This window comes from Cygnus atratus, chromosome 3 (assembly GCF_013377495.2).
Source record: "Cygnus atratus isolate AKBS03 ecotype Queensland, Australia chromosome 3, CAtr_DNAZoo_HiC_assembly, whole genome shotgun sequence".
Lineage (NCBI taxonomy): Eukaryota > Metazoa > Chordata > Aves > Anseriformes > Anatidae > Cygnus > Cygnus atratus.
The window spans coordinates 63,662,226-63,682,570 of record NC_066364.1 but is presented as its reverse complement, the minus strand read 5'-3'; the positions used below and the strand labels follow the sequence as shown (position 1 = coordinate 63,682,570).

Below are 20,345 nucleotides of genomic sequence, written 5' to 3'. Positions count from 1 at the left end.
TGGCAGCGGCGGGGGCACCGTCCCCTTCGGCCCCTCCGGGGACGTCCCCATCTCTCGGGGACGGGGACCCCCGCGGCTCCCCTCCGCGCAGGGCCCTCCTCGGCGTCTCGGGGCTGGGGCGAGGTCACGAGCGCTGGTGGGAGGGCGGGGAGTCTCCTCCCAGCACCAGGTATAAATCGGGGCCGCGGAGTAGGGAGCGGGGCTTGCTCTGCGCCTCGCCCCCGGCTCGGGAGCCGGGAGCCAGCCGCCAGCCGCCCGCCGCCGCCGCGGGGACAGCAGCACCGGCGCCGCTGGACAGCTCCGGAGGCTCCGCCGCGGTGCGGCCCCGATCCGCGGACCCGGGGGGCGGCAGCACCGCGCATCCGCCAGGGGGTCCGGGGGGTCCGGGGGGGCGAGGGCAGGCTGCTGTCGTGATGGCTCCTGCTGAACCCCAGGCTCAGGATCTCGCCCTCCTGCCCTCCCGGAGAAGGGCTTGTCCACAGAGCTGAAAGGGAGCGGAATAGTTCTCTTTTCTTTCTTTTCTTTTATTTTTTTTTTTCATTTTTTCCCATTTTCCCCCTTTTTTTTCTTTTCTTTTTTTTTCTTTTTTCTCTCTCTCTTTTTTTTTTTTTTTTTTTTCTTTTTCCTTTTCCCTTCTTTCCCTCCCTACTCTGCTGGCAAATGGTGTGCCCTTCACATTTCTGAGCTGACAAACCCTGACAGAGAAAAAGGGAGAGGAGGAAAGGCAGAAGGGAAAGGGGATAAAGTTGGTTGACTTGCAGAGAGGTGAAGATTTTCAGTGACTCCCACTGCACTTTACACGGGAGACCTCCGCTCTGCTGGGAGGTGAAGGATGGAGGCAGAGCTGCTGTCCGAGCTCGCGGCTATGTCCCTCGAGGGGAATGGGAGCGCCCAGCTGGTGCCAGACGCAGTCCTGCTGCCCCCGGGGCAGGGCACGGCCATGTTCACCGTCCGCTGTGTGATCCCTTCACTTTACCTGCTCATCATTACTGTGGGCTTGCTGGGAAACGTCACCCTTATGAAGATCTTCATCTCCAACAGTGCCATGAGGAGCGTGCCCAACATCTTCATCTCCAGCCTCGCTGCTGGTGATCTGCTGCTGCTGGTGACCTGTGTGCCAGTGGATGCCTCCCGCTACTTCTCCGAGGAGTGGCTCTTTGGGGAGGTGGGCTGCAAGATCATCCCTGCCATCCAGCTCACCTCTGTTGGCGTCTCTGTCTTCACGCTCACGGCCCTCAGTGCTGACAGGTAGGAAAGCTAGGCTGCCCTTCCCAGTCCTCTGTGGCTTGGGCTAAAGCTAGCCAGTGCTGGCACGAAAGGTAAGGCACCCCTCTGATGAGCTATCCCTGGTTTTCAATCCCCTCAGTCCAACTTGTGAGTCACCTATAGGTCTCCTTCCCTCACTGACTGATGGCATGTCTGCTACTAACTGAAGTTAAAGGGTTTCTGGAGATGGGTGTGCCTGTGGCTCCAGCTTCCAGGATGCTGGAAGCAGGACTGGGGTTCCTATTGTCTGCATCTCTGGGATAGCCCAGAGCCATCCCAGAACCTGTGTATTGAAATACAGCCTGCATATTAGAATTTTGCTCATTAAAGGAAGGGTTTAGGTTCTAAACATGATTCATGCCAAGCCACAGTGATATGTCAACAGTCAGCAAGCAGCTTAAACCAAATCAAGCACAGGAGGATTTTTAATAGATTTATTTCTTTTTGCTGAGAAAGTGTGTGTGAGAGCATGTGTGTGTGTTTTTGTGTGCTTGTGCCTTAAGAAAACACCATGTTACCTGAGGTGACCGCCAGAAATTGTTCAGCCTTTGGGAACTTGGAGGCACCAAACTGTTCTATTGGACTAGTCAGCCTTAAACTTTTGATTCAGACTATCCATTTTGTCTTCTTTGGAACTTAAGAAAAGGGGATGGAGGGCAACAAAACCAAAAAGGAAAAAATCCATCTCTAGTAATTGTCAAATTAGGAAGAAACAAAGACCTGGACCCAGAACTTTTCCTCCCAATTAATTTAAACTGATTTTAAAGTTATTTATAGAAACTTGGTAGCTGTTGGACTGTGCTTCAGGCACTGAAATACCAAATCTGGCAATGTAATTGGCAACCTTAAACTAAATTATATTACCTTACCCCTCTTATCTAAACACTTTTATTCAGACAGAAATGAAAAGGTTAAAATCCTTATTCATAGGAGGTACCCTCCTCTCCTCTCCTCTCCTCTCCTCTCCTCTCCTCTCCTCTCCTCTCCTCTCCTCTCCTCTCCTCTCCTCTCCTCTCCTCTCCTCTCCTCTCCTCTCCTCTCCTCTCCTCTCCTCTCCTCTCCTCTCCTCTCCTCTCCTCTCCTCCATAAAGTATAACTGTAATTTATTTATTTTTCCCAGACAGTTCAGTAAATCATTTGATTCCACTTAACAATACTCTTCAGTGGCCATCAATTTCACTGGTAGTTGAATCAGGACCTGAAATACTTTTGTATAAAGGCTTTATAATATATGAAAATGGATTGTGTTCTTGAACAAGAGCATGCAAAACATACTTTAAGGTGAACACCTGTAACTCCCTGATTAGCTCAGTTAAGGAATGTGTCAAAAACTATCCTCAGAGAGACAAGCAGACCTTTCATTTTCCTTTCTGCTCTATTTTCACTGTTTAAAAAGAACAAATGTGGCATATTACTTGAAATGGAAAGAATTTATTTGCAGAAGAGATATCTCTAGTGAAATATAATGAGAAGAAATGTTGGTGGTTTAATGTTAAGGATTCATTCATTTACTTGTTATAGCTTTGGAACATTTTTTTTCTCATATAATTTTATATTCTTCTTTTAACTTCAGAATAAATTCAAGAAGTCATAATGCTGAATCTGTTTGCACTGAATGCTTTTAGAATTACACATCCTACCAAACAGCTACAGATGGTGTGATGTGACCATATAAGCTCATAATAAATGTATTCCTCCAGAAATTTGAAGTGCACATTATATGCAAGTATCAAAAATGGTTATATAAAGAATTTGGCAACTGTTTCTTTAACCTCTGTAGTTACATTTTCAGTTTTTGAGAAAGCAAAACAAAAGAACAAAACCAAACCAAACAAAAAAAAACACTTATTTTTCAGTGAGGAAGAGAAGCTGCTGACTTCATAAATCAGTGTCTTTTATCCTGGGGCCCAAGTCATCTATCAGTGAAGCTGGATTGACTCTTAATGGAATTTGAATTGGACTCAGTTCTACTTTTTTGTACAACAGAAACTTGTCTTGAAAGAGGAGGCATTGGTGTGGAGGGGTTTTTGTTATGATAATTTGTGGCCAGATCCTAAGCTGCATCATCTCTTAAAGATTCAGTTATGGAGAAATTATGTACGGGCAATTATGTCGGCACATGGGAAGTGGTGGAAGCATTCTGCAGCTAAGAGCTGATAAGGAGGCAAGGCCTGGTGGGGACAATATTGTCTCAAGATAGGCAAAACAGGATTTTAGCAATTTGGTAGCAGTGATATGGCTAAAAAGGCTCTGTTATAATCCGGTACAAGTTTGGTCTGGCAGACTATAATGTCTTCACAGTGGCTTCTTTCACAGTTAATGCTCCAAGCATGTTTCTATATATGAACATTTCCTACTTTTTACTCACTATTACCACAGAAATATATAGAGCTCCAGGCAGTGAGTGCACAAAGGAACAGATTTAAAAATATTTACAACTCTTTATAGTTTGCCTGCATGAATTAGGATAACAAAGGATATCTTGGTTTCCAGAGTGAATTTAGCACTTAGTTTTTATGTAGGAAATTTGGCATAGCAAATTACATGTATGTGATACATTTAGCAGTAAGAGCTACAGTAGAATTAAACTTTGGTATATCACTACGTAAAACTGAAGCCGTAAGGAAGAAAAATTAGCATACATTAAGTACATCTCTTTTCTAAACTGTCTTAATTTCATATGGCTTTTTGCCGCAGAAGTCTCTAGTCAATAACACAACATCACTAGTGCTTTTAGTTTGAGATATGTACACCTTCTGTTTTTAAGCTTCATTACCTGATACTGAGATTTGTTTATTTATTATTTATTTATATCGGCATACAAACGTCATATGAAATTTTTAACAGTACTTCCTAGTCTTCCCTAAAGCATGCTTTCAGATTACAGTCAACAGCACACAACAAATGTGCTCAAGTTTGTCTGTCTCCATTCCAAGACTAGCTGCGGGTCCCAAAGAGACACTTTTTCAGCCTTGAGCTTGTGCAAGCTGTCTCTCCATGTCTGTCTGCTGAGGTGGGCAGTAGTGGCCTCTTGTGGCCCCACCCCTTGGGGAACAGGAGGGTGGCAGCAGAGACAGTGCAGTGGTGGAACTGTCAGTACAGTGTGTTGGCATAAGAGGTGGGCACAATCTCCTCCTCTGGCAGAGGCCTGGGGCTGCAGAATGTGATGCAGGAGCAGTACTGCTGAGCCAGGTGTCCCCTCTCACTGACACAGATGAAATGTACAGGGACAGCACCCCTTCCTCTCATGGCCATTGCTCCTATTGATTTTTCTCTATCACAGAGAAACCAAACCACCTCTAGGTAACTTAACAATTACCTATTTAAGCAACAACAACAACAACAACAAAAACCACAACCAACCAACCAACCAACCAAAAAAAAAAAAAGACAACAAAAAAACAAAGGTGGATTACAGAAAGAGAAAAAATAATAATTAGAGTGGATGAAAAATGAAAAAAAGGAAGGAGACTGGGGTACAAAATAAATAAATAAAAATAATGAAAAAAAAAACACAACAACACAAGAGAACCAAGGGGCAAAACATCCCCAATAGCACTCAGCACACCCTGAAGATACACACAGATCTTGCGCATGATGGCCAGGGATGCACTTACTAGAGGAGTGGTGGTCTGAGGAAATGAAAATGGGACCCTTGCCAATGCTTCTTCTCCAGGGGCCATGGACTGCAGTCTTTGACTAGGCCAATGGGTGTTGAGGAAGCCCCAGGACTCAGTGTGGTCTTGGATGAGGATGTTAAGGATAAGAGGTGACAGAATTGTAGCCAGAGGGATTGCAGCATGGCATACATGAAGACAAGTTGTGCCAGCAACTCCTTGCTGGAAAAAGGACAGAAGTCATAGCTCACCTGACCTGAGCTGTGCCTGACTTGATCTATGCCATGAACTTGTTCACTGTGTTTTTCCAAATCACATCCATGGTGGGACACAAAATTAGCTCAGAATGTAAACTGGGGCCATGCGGCTCCTCACCCTCTTCTCAGGGTAAGGGATCTTGCAATGTTGTGCCTGGGAAGGACTGTAGGGTAAGGAATTGAAACACCAGAAAAGTGTTTCCAAAATGCCTCTCAGAGCTAAGGGTGAACAGGTTTTGAAGGAATAAATGGCAGCCCCTTACAACAGCTTTAGAATTGTCCCTTTCTCTTTGACTGTTATTTATGCCTCATTCTTTATGTGAACTATAAAACTAGGATTAAATTTAACTCTGCTACTTTTTCTAGATTTAATTTTCTTTCTAATAAAGGGTTTAAATGTGTTAACTCAAATACAGTCCTGCTGCATTCTAATGAAGACAGTGAAGCTGAACAGTGAAGCAACTGGCCCCACTGCAATTCAAATAGCATCTTCTTCATATTCTTCCCCAAAAATATGACCTTTGATGAGACGTTTACTTGAGTAACCGGGTAACAGAATTATTTTATGAGTTCTATGACACCTTTCCTATATTTTAATAAGAAAGTATTTTAAAAATTTAAATTCTCACTTAAATAACTAGAGTGCCTGAATGAAATGCTTAAAAATAAATGCTATAAATTTGAATAGCTAAAGTATTTGATTCTTTGATGATGATGATGATGATTATTTATTTGATTTAATTTTGGAAGATTGCAATTGGCATTTTTAAAAGTGTACAGAGATTCAAAAACATTTTGTGCAAGTTTAATATCGATGTGCTGACTTCTGACTGCAGCAGATGACAAAAAACAGTCTGGCTCAATTTGCACACCTTGTCTTCTTGTTACTTTTCTTCTGAACTTATTTAAAGTTTCTTCTTTTGTCAGGTGCTGATTAAAGCTGAAATAAAATGGTTGGAGACCTCTAAAATCCTCATTTCTTATTACAAGTAGTGGAATAGGTGGAGCAGAAAAGTGGACATGATTTCCTTTTGAGTTCTAATAGCCAACATCCAATGACTAAAGAGCCTTGACGAGGAAAGTAGCATTAAATGACATCCTGGAAATGACTTATAATTAAAGAAGAAGAAAGAAAAAAATATCCAGAAGTAGAATAAGAGTCTATCTGTGTAAGAGAGAAAAAAATACCTTGGCTGTAATATATAATAGATATGAAAACAAAATTATGTGGAGCTAGTAGAACTATGAAATCTGTAAGTGTAAATCTTGGAAACCCTAACATTTGAAATTAAAATATTGAATGAATGACTTACTGAAATATATTAAACAAAATTGATGGTCCAGATGTTTTTCTCACTGTAGGCTGTAGCAGTATGGTTATAATTATGTGATAACAGGCAAGGCAAAATAAATTGAAGAAAGGTTGGGCAAGCTTTGTCTTTTACATTTTTTTCAGCTCACCTTTTAGTTTATATGTGCAAACTTGACTCACAAAATAAAGCTTTCTGGACATGAAACTCTGGTTTATTTTGTAGGGATCAAAATGTATCAGAACAGTCTCTGATCCTTATCAACCTTTTATTTAGGAGAGACATGGGGTTGGGACTGGACTTTTTCTCAGCTTTTCATACAAAGAAACTCCATCTGGTCATGTGGCTTCTGTCTTGGGAGGCTATATGGATTAGAAGAAGGCAGTGTGAAGCTCATGTAGCAGCAGCAGCAGCCATGTAAAACAATTCCTTGCATAAAATTCAAGCATTTTGGTCCAACGGAGAATGGCATGATATAAAAGTATTGAATCACAGCACCAGTGAGGTGGGAAGGAACCCCTGGTAAATTGCCTAGTCCAAACCCCTTCTCAGAGCAGGGTCATCTAATGCAGGGTGCTCAGGGCAATGGCCATCTGAGTTTTGAATCTCTCCAAGGATGGAGGCTTCACAACCTCTCTGGGAAAACCTTTTTGATCACCCTGACAGTAAACATTTATTTTCCTTATGTTTTGAAAGAGATTTTTCTTGTATTTAATCCGTAGCTCAGTGCCATCACACAGGATAAAGGATGTGTACAGGAGAAAACCCTCTACCTCCCAGCTCATCTTCTTAAAATGAAGATGATGAGGGATGGGACAGTGTTGCCCCAGTCACAGCAAGGTGGTTGTCATTACTGGAGCTCTGCCTTTATGACCACCTTTATGTCCTTTGTGTGTTTACAAACCCGGAGGGTTCCTGTTGGGCAGAGCTGGGCCTACCCTCTTCAAGAGCTTCTCTCCTTGCCATTACCTCACATATAGGACAAATATTTGTGAAGATGGGTAGCCAGCATGTTGAAAGTGGTGCTCCAAGTAACATAGCATGTTACTAATTGCCCGGCTTTGTGGTTGCACAAGACAAGCAGGGGAGTGGGATATTTGCCCTTAGTAGGGCAATTATCATATTAGTCTCACACTCACACAAGAAGCCTGCATTACAGTTCAAGAGAAGTTTTTATAGATGGCCAGTTATAAAAGGAAGTTCAGTTTTTACATGTATTGGTCTATTGGCTCTTCTCTACCTTCTTGCATATAAGATGTCCTTAGGTTGAACTTCACCCAGAAACAGGAACAATCACTTTTGTCAAGTTAACAGTGAAACCTGTTCTCACCTGTTCCCACCCCAAAATGTTCTAATTTGTTTGTAACCATTCCATACAGCTAAAAGGAATATGATGGAAAATATTTCAGAAAGAAAAAGAGGATGGGAAAAAACTCAGGAGAAATTTTATGTTTGAAGTTGTTTCAGGAATTACCTTTTCTAGGATAAGTTAGTCTAAGTCAGGCAATTCAAATCAGCTGTTGGAGAAGTTCATCTTGGCACAGCTGAAAGTGATATCTCAAAAACAACATTTTCTACCCACATTAGGCAAACTGTGTTTCTCCTGTTCTTAAATTTCTCAGATAGAAGCATCTGTTAAACTCTTTTCTCTGTGTGTGTGTGTCTTGTGTGTGCTTTTCAACTCATACAAAAACAGATTAGTCCTCAACATGGCAAAGTGAGAAATGGCTGTGGTGTTTATCCTAGTCTGTGATCAGTGCGATGCCTTTATTGTGCTGACAGCAGCCAACCTAGCTTTGATTAATGTAAATGCTAGTGTCCGATAGCCTTTTGTAGGTTGCAGCCTAAAACCTGGAGAACTGTTACAAAACCATTTCTTCTGTTTCCTGTTTCTTTGATCAGTTCAGTAAGAGCCTATGCCTTTGACAGGTAAAATAGCTACTGAAAAGCAGATCTAGCTGAACTTTTACTAAGCAGGGCTGAACATAGATCTCCATACATTTATTTTGCTTGTTTGCCTCTCCCAATAACATGGTGAACACGATTCCCTTACATACTTTGTTGCAATGTGTTTATCTCAATTGGACTGTTGGAATCCTCAAGTCTGCATTTATCAGGTGCTGAGAAATAATGTGGAAGATCAGATATGCTCTACCAGTTCTACCTCGAGGGAAAAGCTTTCACGTGTTTTCTGTGAAGATAAATTTGTTAGACAATGAGTAATAAATATATTTGTCTATTATAGATGTGCAGAGTGATGGATCACTCAAATGTCCTCCCCAAAAGGGACAATTTCTTTGAATCCTTGTTTTAAATAGTTTAAATATCGAGGAACTGCTGTATTTCTCACATAGGTTATATCTGTAGGCCCATTCTTCCAGACTATATATTCCTAGTGCTGAATTTTGCGTGTGTTTTAGTATGTACTAATAAACAAAGCATGTGCAACCACAATTCCTAAGCCTGATTGTTTGCTATTTACTATTAACGCTATTAACGTTTAGTAATCCATGCCAAGCCCAGTTTGATGACATGATCACAAATAGCAAGTTTCTACAAGTTCACAAAAAGTTGTGGAAGGCAAGAGGCAAATTTGTTTCCCTTAAAGAGAAGTTTATTTTGTAATTATGTTGATAGAAGTTGTCGGATGTTAGAGAAAGTAACAGAGACAAATAACCTGTATGCCCCTTGATGCAATTAATTCTGCTGTGTGTAGTATTAATTAAATATTTCCAGCTTTGCACAAGCATATTTACAAATAATATTATGGTGTGTGTATGAATATGAAAGAAGTGGATTATTCTAATATGTTATGTGTTATCATTCTATCTTGTGTGATTATCTTTTGTTCTTTAAATGTCTAACCCAAATACTGTTTCATTTTTTTTCCAACTACTTTTAACATTTTTTTTTAATTTTTTTTTTTAAACTTAGTGTCATGTTTGTACTTTGGCTCAAAGTTTGTTTGACTGTAATTTAGAGATTTGTATTTTAACTCTTTTCCTCCATTATTTTTAATGTTCAGTGCAATCTACATTGATTTCAATGCCAATTTACAACAGAAGTTACAAATTAAATGGAAATGGAAACAAGCTTAAAAGTGCCAGAGTGGAGCCTCCTAGATGATAATACTGGAGAAAATCTATTAAGTTGTAGCTTTTTGAATTTAGAAATCAGAGATTTTGGGTCTAGATTTTAAAATAGTAAACTCTAAGTCTGTTCCAGATCCATTAATAGAGATTTAGTTATTTAATTCTTCCTGGCTTGTATCATTTCTAAAAATCATCTGACAATATAATGTTCTCTTCAACTGTTATCTAACATAGGCATGAGATATTACTGAATTAATCAAGGAAATAGGAGCACTGCTTTTGTAACAACAACAATTTTATAAGGGTAAACTAGCACTGAGCATATTTTACATGTGGGATTTCTGCTTCTAGGCAGAGCATTTCTTACTGATCTTCTGCTCCAGCACTGATGATTTTATGAGATAGGTCTCATGCTTTTACGAGATAGGAAATGATCTTTTTCATTCAAGTATCTATGGATATTGTTGCTGCAAGACATGCAATAAACATATAGTTGATATGCAGATAAGCGCACAACTCCGTCTCATCACTCTAAATGCACGAGTATCAACAGGATTTGGACTGAGCCCCATTTGGGAAACGTTTCTTTCCTGAAAATCCTTTGACCTTTCAAGGTCCAGAATATAAACTCAGAAAGAACAAGAGAAGGTTAGGTGTGATTTTCTATGATTTATTTATTTATTTATTTATTTTTTAAGAAATGGAATTATAGAAAGGTAGAAGAAATATCTAAATGGAGAACAGAGCACTAGGAGACAAATCCAAACAGCACTAAGGGACAAACCCATACAGTTCGTGAGCTTGTCTAGGCTAAACGTTGCAATGCCTATCCTTTAACCTAGGTGTTGATCTTCCCCTCCTCCTGCCTAACCCTCCCAAGCAGAATCCAAAATCCAAAATTCCAATTAGTATTGCACTGAGGTAAGGGCTCCAGAAAGGCACCAAAAACCAAGAGAAAATACATACTAAGCTGCCTCATACTTTCCAGGGGGAAATGCAAAATCTAGGATTTGTATGACACAGCCTAGTAAGAATAAGCTTCTCTTGTCACTGATGAAATATTACTTTTGCACCACTGTCTGGCAGGCCTGGACAATGACTCTTGGATATGCTGGCTGAATGAGTGCTCCATTTTCTTCTTGGAGAGGCAGGTACTACAGTTCCCTCTGTCACAGTCACAGCTGTTTTAAGAAATCTAATGCCTTTGGTGGGCTCCAGGCATTATTTAAACCCTACTTTGAGCTCAGGTTCCTCAGCTTCACTGGGCTTAGTTTCAGGATCCCAATAAAGTTCAGATGCAAACTAAGTAGATCAGAGTCAGGGGAGCTCTGGTCATGCACAGCAGGGGAAATAACAGCTACTTGCATAATTTAAAATTCAAGAAAGGAGGGACAGAGTGGAAGAGGGTAGGCCAGCCATTGAGTGAGTTTTTTTGGTAGTTTTCTTGGGATCAGGCACTGGAAAATGTATATTTTTTGTTGTGCATGTATGTACATGTGCTCATATATGCATATAGACATATATACACACATACAAACATATTCAGAAGTGTCAAAACATAGGCCTGAGCACTGAAGTCAACTACCTTATCAAACTGTTAAAGCAGCCCACAATGTGGCCTCGCCTCCCCTCCCCTCCCCTCCCCTCCCCTCCCCTCCTCTCCACCTTTCCCTCCCCCCTCCCCCTCCCTCCCCTTCCACTCCTCTTCCTTTTCCCTTCCATTGTCTCCTCTTCCTTTCATTTGTCTATCTTAAAAATGTGTAAAAATATTTTCATCAGTGACTCTTTCTGGGCATTATCAAAGTGAAATGTGAATCTATTGGAAATACTAATATATACTAACTTTTCTGAATAATAGTCAATGAAGCACTTTACTATTACTGTCCTCAGGAGGACAACTGAACAAATGAATGATGATGCTTTTAACTAGTGCAGTTACAAGTAAATGGACTTAAACAACTAAAAAGCCAGATTGCAGGCAGAGAGCTATTTAAGGATTTGTAGTAGGTCATAAGAAATATAGCTAGCTAACATGAGGGGAGTAGCAAGAGAAAGAATAGTAAGAGATGGGAAAATTAATAATAAAGAGAAAACTGACAAAAATCACCACTCTCATCTGAAATGCTGAGTGGACAGGGCAAGTAGTATATTTCATGTGGAAGAACGAAAACAAACAAAAAAACCTCCAACATCCTGAGAATCTTCTGTTTTCATTATTTCCTGGGTGGGGAAATCATCCAAAACGCTAAATCAGACTTTTTGTTGAAGTATTACTGACAGTTTTTGTTTCAAAATAGTGCGTTTCTACAGAGTGGAAAAATCTTTCCCCTTCAAAAAATCTTAGGAATTTACCCCTGGGAGATACAGAGCACATGCCGTTGATATTAATTTTAATTGTGTTTATATATGGTCTGCTAGTCTTCACTTTAAGCACTGTTTATTATACTAAGCCATCAGACCTCATTCCTGGTGAATGCAATTCTCTGCATTTAAGAGATAAACAAAGAACAAAAATGTTAGCACTAATTATATATATACATATATATGCACTTTAAATTGCAAGAATTTAAAAGAATAAAATAGAATACTTGATAATCTCAGACTTCTTGTACATTATCAAAGAAGTTCCCACGACACTGGACACCAAATGATTTCATCTTTTTCTCAACTAGTTATATTGTTCTGCTTTTTAATGATCAACTGTTTAGTCAACAGAACTGCCAATACTAGGGAAAGGGATTTGGCCCCATGCAAAACTTCATTCTACTTAGTGGAGTGGACAACTACTGGACATAACTTGAAGGCTGAGGTTTATGGAAAACTGCAGAACTGGGGGTTTTCATTCTGTCAGACTGATGGACTTTCCAGAATGTGAAACTTAAAAAGACATTTCTTAGAGATTAATATGAAAATCACTGTTCTTGGCCAGTATTGCAATTGTTTTCTTGAACAATTAGATAAGATCGTTTTAAGGTTCTACTTGTGTATTCAGTTACTCCCTCAGTCTTTAATGGTGAATTTAAGACCTACACATGCCAATTGTGTCAATGATAGAAATACTAGGAAAATTCTGGCATTGCATTTTTGTGACAAATATTTCCTTGGGCTGGTGCTACATGAAGCAGACAGCTGGGAAACAAGAATGAAAAGAAACATCACAGACAGGCAGAGTGATATTTTCAGTTTGTTCTTCTGTGTTGAAACAGGACACTCCAGATGACTGAAGAACATTGGAAAGCTTGAGGCTAGTATGCTTGAGGGCTTTATGAATAAACAGTCTAATCCAGCAGTTAAGAAATGGAAGTGAAGCATGTAAACCAGCTCCATCACAAGATCTACTATATATCTTTGTATATGAGAGTACTCAGAGCAGCTTAGGGCACAAGTAAGGCATGAGTGCACCGCTAGGAGAGGAGATAGACCCTTAAGTAGGAGGTGGCTGCAGTCTTTGAACTAAACATTTGCAAATGGCAGTTTTTGAAGGAATATATTCCCTTTCTGCTTTATCTTCAGCCAGTTAGAAACTGTTGCTTGGTAAAGATTTGAAAACAATTAGGAGGAAGAGAAACAGATGTTGTTTTCTATTCAGCTTTACTTACATTATCTTATTGATACTATATGACCTTCTACATTTGTTCTTGTGGTTTTATGGACAAGAAGAAGAAAGTCGCTGACCAAAAAGTTTTTTTAAGTAAGAGAAAAAAAGATACATAGACAAAAGGGCAAAGAAATATTGAGGCAACCCAGGTTATTATGATAGGTTGTAATTATAGTCCAGTGGCTTCTTAAGTATTGTCTGTTATTTATTTATTTATTTATTATTATTATTATTATTATTAATGTGTTTTTGAAGGGCATCACAGCAAAGCACTCTAGAGAAAGAGGTCCCAGTGTAATGGAGGGACAGCTTAGGATGAACCATGAAGCAGCTTCTTTTGAAGTCAGGTATATGAGAGAGGAATAGCATTATGGACTCAGTACAGACAAGTGTTTTTCCCAGTTAGCTTTACATGTTAACTGGGAACTGAGACATACATTTATGAAGGTCTTTGAATATACAGATAGGGAGGAGTAGACAAGCTATACTTACAGTTTATAAGGTAGAAACAAGTTATAACTCTATAGGAAGAAGATATTCTTTCTTTCATGATTATTTTGGTTTTTGTGTATGGGAAGAGATTGCTTTGTAGTGAAAAAACACTATACAAATAAAAATAGTATTTGCAGAGTGGGCAAGTTTTTGCTTGTGTCCATTGGCAGAAACCATAGCTTCAAAGAAAGGAAACTAACTATAAAAATGTTTCCTGAATTGGGATGCCTTTGTCAGCAGCAATAATAACAGATGATGTAGGAAGACAGAATTTACATGAAAGCATTTAATTAAAACCAAATGCATACTTATAATTATTTCCTGATCTTCATGACAACCTATAATTTTATTTTTTCATCAGTGAAGTAAAGGAAAAGATGGATTTTGCTTACTAATCTGACTAAATAATTTGCTTCTTACTCTGGCTTGCCAATGTTTTACCATTTATAGAAAATACACACTTCTAATTTTAATGGTTGGTGATATGCTTTAGCCTTATGTTGTTTTTATACAAAGAAAGAGGCTTGGTATTCATTTTGGGAACACTTCTAAGTTCACCTAGTTTATATTTGATTTTATCTGTCACCTGTCTCTACTCTCTATCTATCTTTGTCTCTATCTTTATATCAGAGATATATCTCTGATATATAGATAGATATCAGAGATATATCAGAGATATATATCTCTGATATATCTCTATCTTTATATCAGAGATATAAACAACATGGCAGATTTTGTAAAGTGCTTAGTGCCTTTTTATTCCCATTGACACAGACTACCAACACCTTGGAAGAAGAGTGCTGTCTTGCAGTTGGCTAGTCAGCTAAAGTACAATTCTGAAGTTTTTTGGACTGAACTGTTTTTATTATATTAATTATATTATATTATATTATATTATTTTTATTTTATTTTATTTGCTGAAACAGCAGTATGTGCCAAAGCACAAATATATGCCACCTTTTCTGGTATTATAAAGGCTTCTGAAAAGTCTCCCATTTAGATACTAACCAGACCAAATGCTGCTTAAACAATGTATTGTGACAAGGTCACTGACTTGAGTGATAGGACAAAATAGCACGAAGTGATCAAAATAGCATAAAGTAGCTGAAGTCACTTGGTTTGTGCAGCCTAGAGAAGAGGAGGCTGAGGGGAGGCCTCATGGTGGCCTACAGTTTCTTTATGAGAATGGAGGGGAAGGCAGTGATCTCTGCTCTCTGGTGACAGTGACAGGACTCAAGGGAATGGCATGGAGCTGTGACAGGGGAGGGTCAGACTGGGTGTTAGGAAAAGGTTCTTCACCGAGAGGGTGGTTGAGCACTGGAACAGGATTCCCAGGGAAGCGGTCATGGTACCGAGCCTGAACCAGAGTTCAAGAAGTGTTGGACAATGCTCTCAGATATGTCTGATTTTTGGGCGGTTGTGTGTGGAGCCAGGAACTAGACTTGATGATCCTTGTGGGTCCTTTCCAACTCAGGATATTCAGTGATTCCCTGATTCTATGAATCACTGCATTGCAAAAAGAGAGAAAAATATTACAGTACAAAACAATATATATATTTTTTTAATCCAATGCCCTTCCCCTTTAAGTCCCCAAACCAGCTCTTCTCCATCAATGTAAAGTTTAAAAGAAATGAGCAGGACTTGACGTCACCTAAGTTGAATGAAATGAAATAGAAGGTCTGTCTTCATGTAATGAAATCAAGGCAGACAACAATAGGAAGCAAATTACTGACTAATAAGGTCACAGTTTATGCTGGTGAGACTTTGTGCTTTGTGCAGAAGTTTCTATCCTTGCTATGACAGTATAAAGGATTTCCTTACACCTTTGTGTCCAGGGAGTTTCTCACTGTGTATTAGAAGAAATGCTAAGCAACATTTACAGCATTAACAGAAGTACTTTACTGAGTTTAATTTTCTATTTTTTTTTTTATTTTCTAAAATTCTAATTTTCCACAACTTTTCAATTAAACTGAAATGTTTTATTAAATGTTCAGTTTTTAATAGAAGCATAAAAATTAATTTACTTTTTGAAAATAAATAATTTTCAAAATCAGAATTAAACAAATAAGCAAAACATTAAGGGAGTTTTGAAACATTTTTCTCAAAATACATCTAGCCTTTTAAAACAGACCTTTTCTTGTGGAAAGTATCCCTCTGTGTCAACTTCTGCAACATTTTTTTATAGAAGAATTCCTAACACGTATCTACTTCTATTCTTTTATTTTGCTTTACTGTAGTGTGATATTGCCTTCCTCTGCAATGTTTCCTGTTTTCATTGTAATGGTCGTGAAATTATCAATACTGCAAAAGTTTATGTGTAATCATACATTATGGGACAGTTTCCCAAAATGTGGAGGCAGCAGTTTCCAACTATTTATGTGAAAATGTTTACTTTATTTAAGAGTTTAATACTTCTGCCCAGGCTTTTGGGAGTCATTCCTGCCTGAGTTTATGAAGAGGCTTATATTCTGAGTGTTGCAGTCAGGACAGTATATCCATGTATACAAAGGTGCTGAGGTGAAAAAACAATGGGGGGCGGGGGGGGCGGGGCTAGTGGAGTGGCACTGAGTTTGTGAGTAGAAACGAGGTGATGCCAGGCAGGAGTCGTGGGCTGGAGAAGCTGATGAAGAAAACAAACCCTGTCACGAATGTGCTGGTATGAGACTCAGATGTAAGTATGGAGGTAGGATGTGCATTTGGGGATTTGGTGGGACAGTCTCAGGAAAGGAAAAGTGGAGTGGTGCCTGCTTCTGTGTTTTCACAAGGCTGGCACAGAATGGGCACCTACAGCCACAGATTGCAACCAGGGCTTCATTTGCCACTTCTAATGGGTATATATGAACTGGAAGCTTAGAGATTTAGAAAATGTAAATTTGTTAAAGATTACACACCCCTTGATGTTTCAAAGGGGAACAAAAAATGACCTTTTTTTAACCAAAGTTATGAAGCCTTATGCATCATACAAAAAGATACCTTTTAATTTGCATCTGCATTTTGATCACTTTCAGGTACAAAGCAATTGTAAATCCCATGGACATCCAGACCTCCAGTGCAGTGCTATGGACCTGTGTTAAAGCCATTACCATCTGGATAATCTCCATGCTCCTGGCAGTTCCTGAAGCAGTGTTCTCTGAGCTGGCCCATATCAATAACACAGATAACGCCACTTTCAAAGCATGCATACCATACCCCATGAAGGATGACATGCACCCGAAGATCCATTCTGTGCTGATTTTCCTAGTGTATTTTCTTATCCCTCTGACCATTATTAGTATCTACTACTGTCATATTGCAAAGAGTTTAATAAAAAGTGCCCACAACATCCCAGGAGAATACAGCGAGCATTCCAAAAGACAGGTAAGCAGTTTGCTATTTACTTTCCAATGAAAGATTTATCTGCTGTGTACACTTATAAATGAAAGCACAAAAACTTAAACATCCAAATTGTTGGATTTTGCAGAGGATTAATTCAGTTTCCACATGTATGAGCTAAGCTCAGGATTATCTGAAAAATCTCCTTGTTTTCACAATTAATTAGTATTAGGCCCAGTATGTAAATGAATATGAGGAAAAACATAAATTCAATGCCATCAAAGCATATTCCTAAAAAGAAATAGGATTGGTTTATGTGTATGTATGTGTTGCTAGTGTAACTGTTGCTTGTGTTCTTACTGAATTCATCTTCTTTTATTCGTACTTCGAAATGAAAAAAAAATGACATAGGAAGGTAAATATTTTCTTAGGGTCTCTGAGATTCTTCCCAGACCAAGGAGTGCTGAAAATATCAACACAGAGCATGAAATGATTATTTTTTGTCTTTCTGAGTAGATCTTTCCTGGATACAATCCTGAGCTAACAATTAAACTTTTCTTAATAGCCTTTCTATTATATTTGCTACCGAACTTTCAGTATAGCTTCTGTACACCTTTGAGACAGAGCATTTTAACAGCCAGCTTCCCTGTAATGAGTATCAAGCAGTAAGATAGCAACAGGCTGTTCATTAGCAGGAACATTTGTATATGAACCACAGCTCTTGCAGTAAAGTACCTCGAACAGTTTACAAACACATTGGTATTGAAAGAGAAAAATACTTATGCCCATTAAAACAATTTGGAAGAGTTTTCTGTGACAGTATTGTAGAAAACACCTTTTTACTCACTGAGATTTCTTTGCATATATAGAACATACACATTCTTTGAAAAAGAAAGACCACATTCCCTCATGCCCTTTTTGTTCAACATTTCATTTCTACTCTAGCCTGTTTCTTGTCAAAATGCAAGCATATTAGCACTTCATGTACTATTTTATTTTCATCTGAAATATAGAGAGCCTTTTGGCTGAACCCTCAGGTTAGAAAAAATATTTAATTTATATCACCTTTCTGAACTCACATTCTGAAATGTATTTTCAAAATTAAACCATTTTTTTTTCATTCAACTTAGGTTTATTTATTTATGTATGTATTTATTTAATCTATGAGACTCAGAAGAGCAGAAAAATCCAGTGTACTTACATATCTCCCAGCAAGAAAAAGTAAATTCAGACTGTTGTTTTCAACTCAAGTTTCTTTAGGCAATAGCATGAAAGTTTAATATTTTAGTCTGCTGTTGCCATCTGGTACAGTGCAAATCCTACAAAATTGAAATGGTAGAGTTTTCCCATCCTTTGAGAACTCTCCATTGTGTTTTTTTTTTTTTTAATTATTATTATTATTATTATTATTATTTTTAATGTGGAGCAGAGAAAACTGTACTGACAGATTTATTTCACAGATTTTGAAAACCTGTTTAAAAAAAAATCATTTGATATTGTTCAGGTCACATTTGATAGAAAATTGAGGAGAGCCAGAAAAATTTCCTCTTTCTGGGAAAGTTTGGTACCTGACGTACATACTAAATATTTTGGTAGGAATATATAGAAAGTTCCTACTTCCCTTTTGTACCTTCCACCTGGCCCATTTCTCTCTCTCTCTCTCTCAGTTTTGGAACCGCTGTGTAGGCTTATTTCCTTTCAGCTCTTCAACCACTCTAAATATTTACATTGTAATCCGATTATACTTTAGCACTGCAATTAAGGTACATTTCTTTCAAGTCATTATTGAAGATTGGTCAAGCTTTTCAACTTGCCCTGGAATTAAGATGCTTCAGCGTATGTGATGCACCATTTTACTCATTTCCCTAGGAGAGAGGTGCAAGCTGAGTCATTTCAAGCAAAATAATGGGATGCACGTTATGGCTAAAACCCTAGGTGTCAGACTTGCAATGTCTCTACATTTCAAAACCAACAGTTTCTAAATAGCTTTCTAATTAAAGCTAAGTTTCAAGCCAGGTACTGACATCTCATCAGAAAATGTTATATTTTATGGCACCCTTTGGTGCGTGCTTTCAGGCTATACACCAATGCATACTTGGGTCATGAATTGCTCTTGTTGAGTATATCACATAGTAAAAGCAACCTTCTGTAACTGCAGACATCTATGATATTTCTCTGTAAATAAACTGAAAGTGGGAAAGAAAAGTGAATGATATGGAAAAAAACCTGAGCCCCTAAAGGAAGTATTTTTACTTATGATAATTGTTAAAGTTAATATAAAGTGAAATGCTGCATGTTTTAATTGTTATGTGTAATAGTAGTTCTATTCCTTGTTGTTCATTTGGATTCTCTTCATCTTTTTAGATGGAAACTCGGAAACGTCTGGCAAAAATAGTTCTAGTTTTTGTTGCCTTCTTTGCTATCTGTTGGTTTCCTAACCATGTGTTATACATGTACCGGTCTTTTAATTACAATGAGATTGATTCATCAATAGGTCATATGGTTGTTACCTTAGTCGCCCGAGTACTAAGCTTCTGCAACTCTTGTGTCAACCCGTTTGCACTGTATTTTCTCAGTGAGAGTTTTAGAAGACATTTCAACAACCAGCTTCGCTGCAGGAAGAAATCTCAGCAAGAGAGATCTGCCAGTTACTCGCACAACTCTTCTGCTGTTCAGATGACTTCCCTGAAAAGCAATACCAGGAACACCGTGACTAGTGTGACACAACTGAATGGGCACAACTTGAAACAAGAAATGTCATTATGATTTAATAGGTGTGATCTTTGACTGTGGAACAAATCTGAACTTTTTCTTTGTGGCTTGTAGCTCAGTTTTGGCTCGCATATGCTTAGATGGTCTAAACAGAGGATCTACTGAAGTCTGTCCAATACGAGGTTATTTCACATTTAGTTTTACTTTTAGACAGACATGAAGAGTATAGTTTATTGAGAAGACAAAGCTGACTGGCTCCATTTTATATGTTAAAGGAGATGACAGTATATAATTAACATATAAGAAAACAAAATAATGGTGTGAATATTAGTGTAGTTTATTTAATGCTTGAAAAATTACAGATTTTCTGATCTAAAAAATATGTATTTTTAAGTGAATATTCATCCAGGCTTATGTCTTACTCTAATAGATTGTTGCATGATTTTAGCTGTGCTGTTTGTACAAGCATTTCTCATTAAAGACTTGTAGGCATTTTTGGACCAATTACAGAGCCATTCAAAGGCATAGATTCTAGTTTCAGATACAAAATATTAAAGCATCAAGTGCCAGATCTGTGCCTCATTTAAATCTGCCTTGTTTATTCATTTTGGCAGTTATAAAGATGAGAATTTACTTTTGGGGGTATCTGTTTACTGTTTTCTGTAGTGGTCATAATTTTATCTGCTAAA

The 20,345-nt window shown here is 38.5% G+C and overlaps 1 protein-coding gene across 1 annotated transcript; it reads left to right on the top strand.

Moving 5' to 3' along the window:
* Positions 1-832: 832 nt before the first annotated feature.
* NMBR (neuromedin B receptor) lies at positions 833-19,710 on the top strand. The gene is made up of 3 exons (XM_035538787.1): positions 833-1,248; positions 16,641-16,989; positions 19,309-19,710. The coding sequence occupies exons 1-3, from the start codon at positions 833-835 to the stop codon at positions 19,708-19,710; spliced, it is 1,167 nt and encodes a 388-aa protein (XP_035394680.1).
* Positions 19,711-20,345: the final 635 nt, after the last annotated feature.

Coding starts and splice junctions, on each gene's coding strand:
- NMBR (XM_035538787.1), top strand. CDS start 833: ATGGAGGCAGAGCTGCTGTCCGAGCTCGCGGCTATGTCCCTCGAGGGG. Junction 1,249..16,640: donor ACGGCCCTCAGTGCTGACAG/GTAGGAAAGCTA, acceptor GATCACTTTCAG/GTACAAAGCAATTGTAAATC. Junction 16,990..19,308: donor GCGAGCATTCCAAAAGACAG/GTAAGCAGTTTG, acceptor TCATCTTTTTAG/ATGGAAACTCGGAAACGTCT.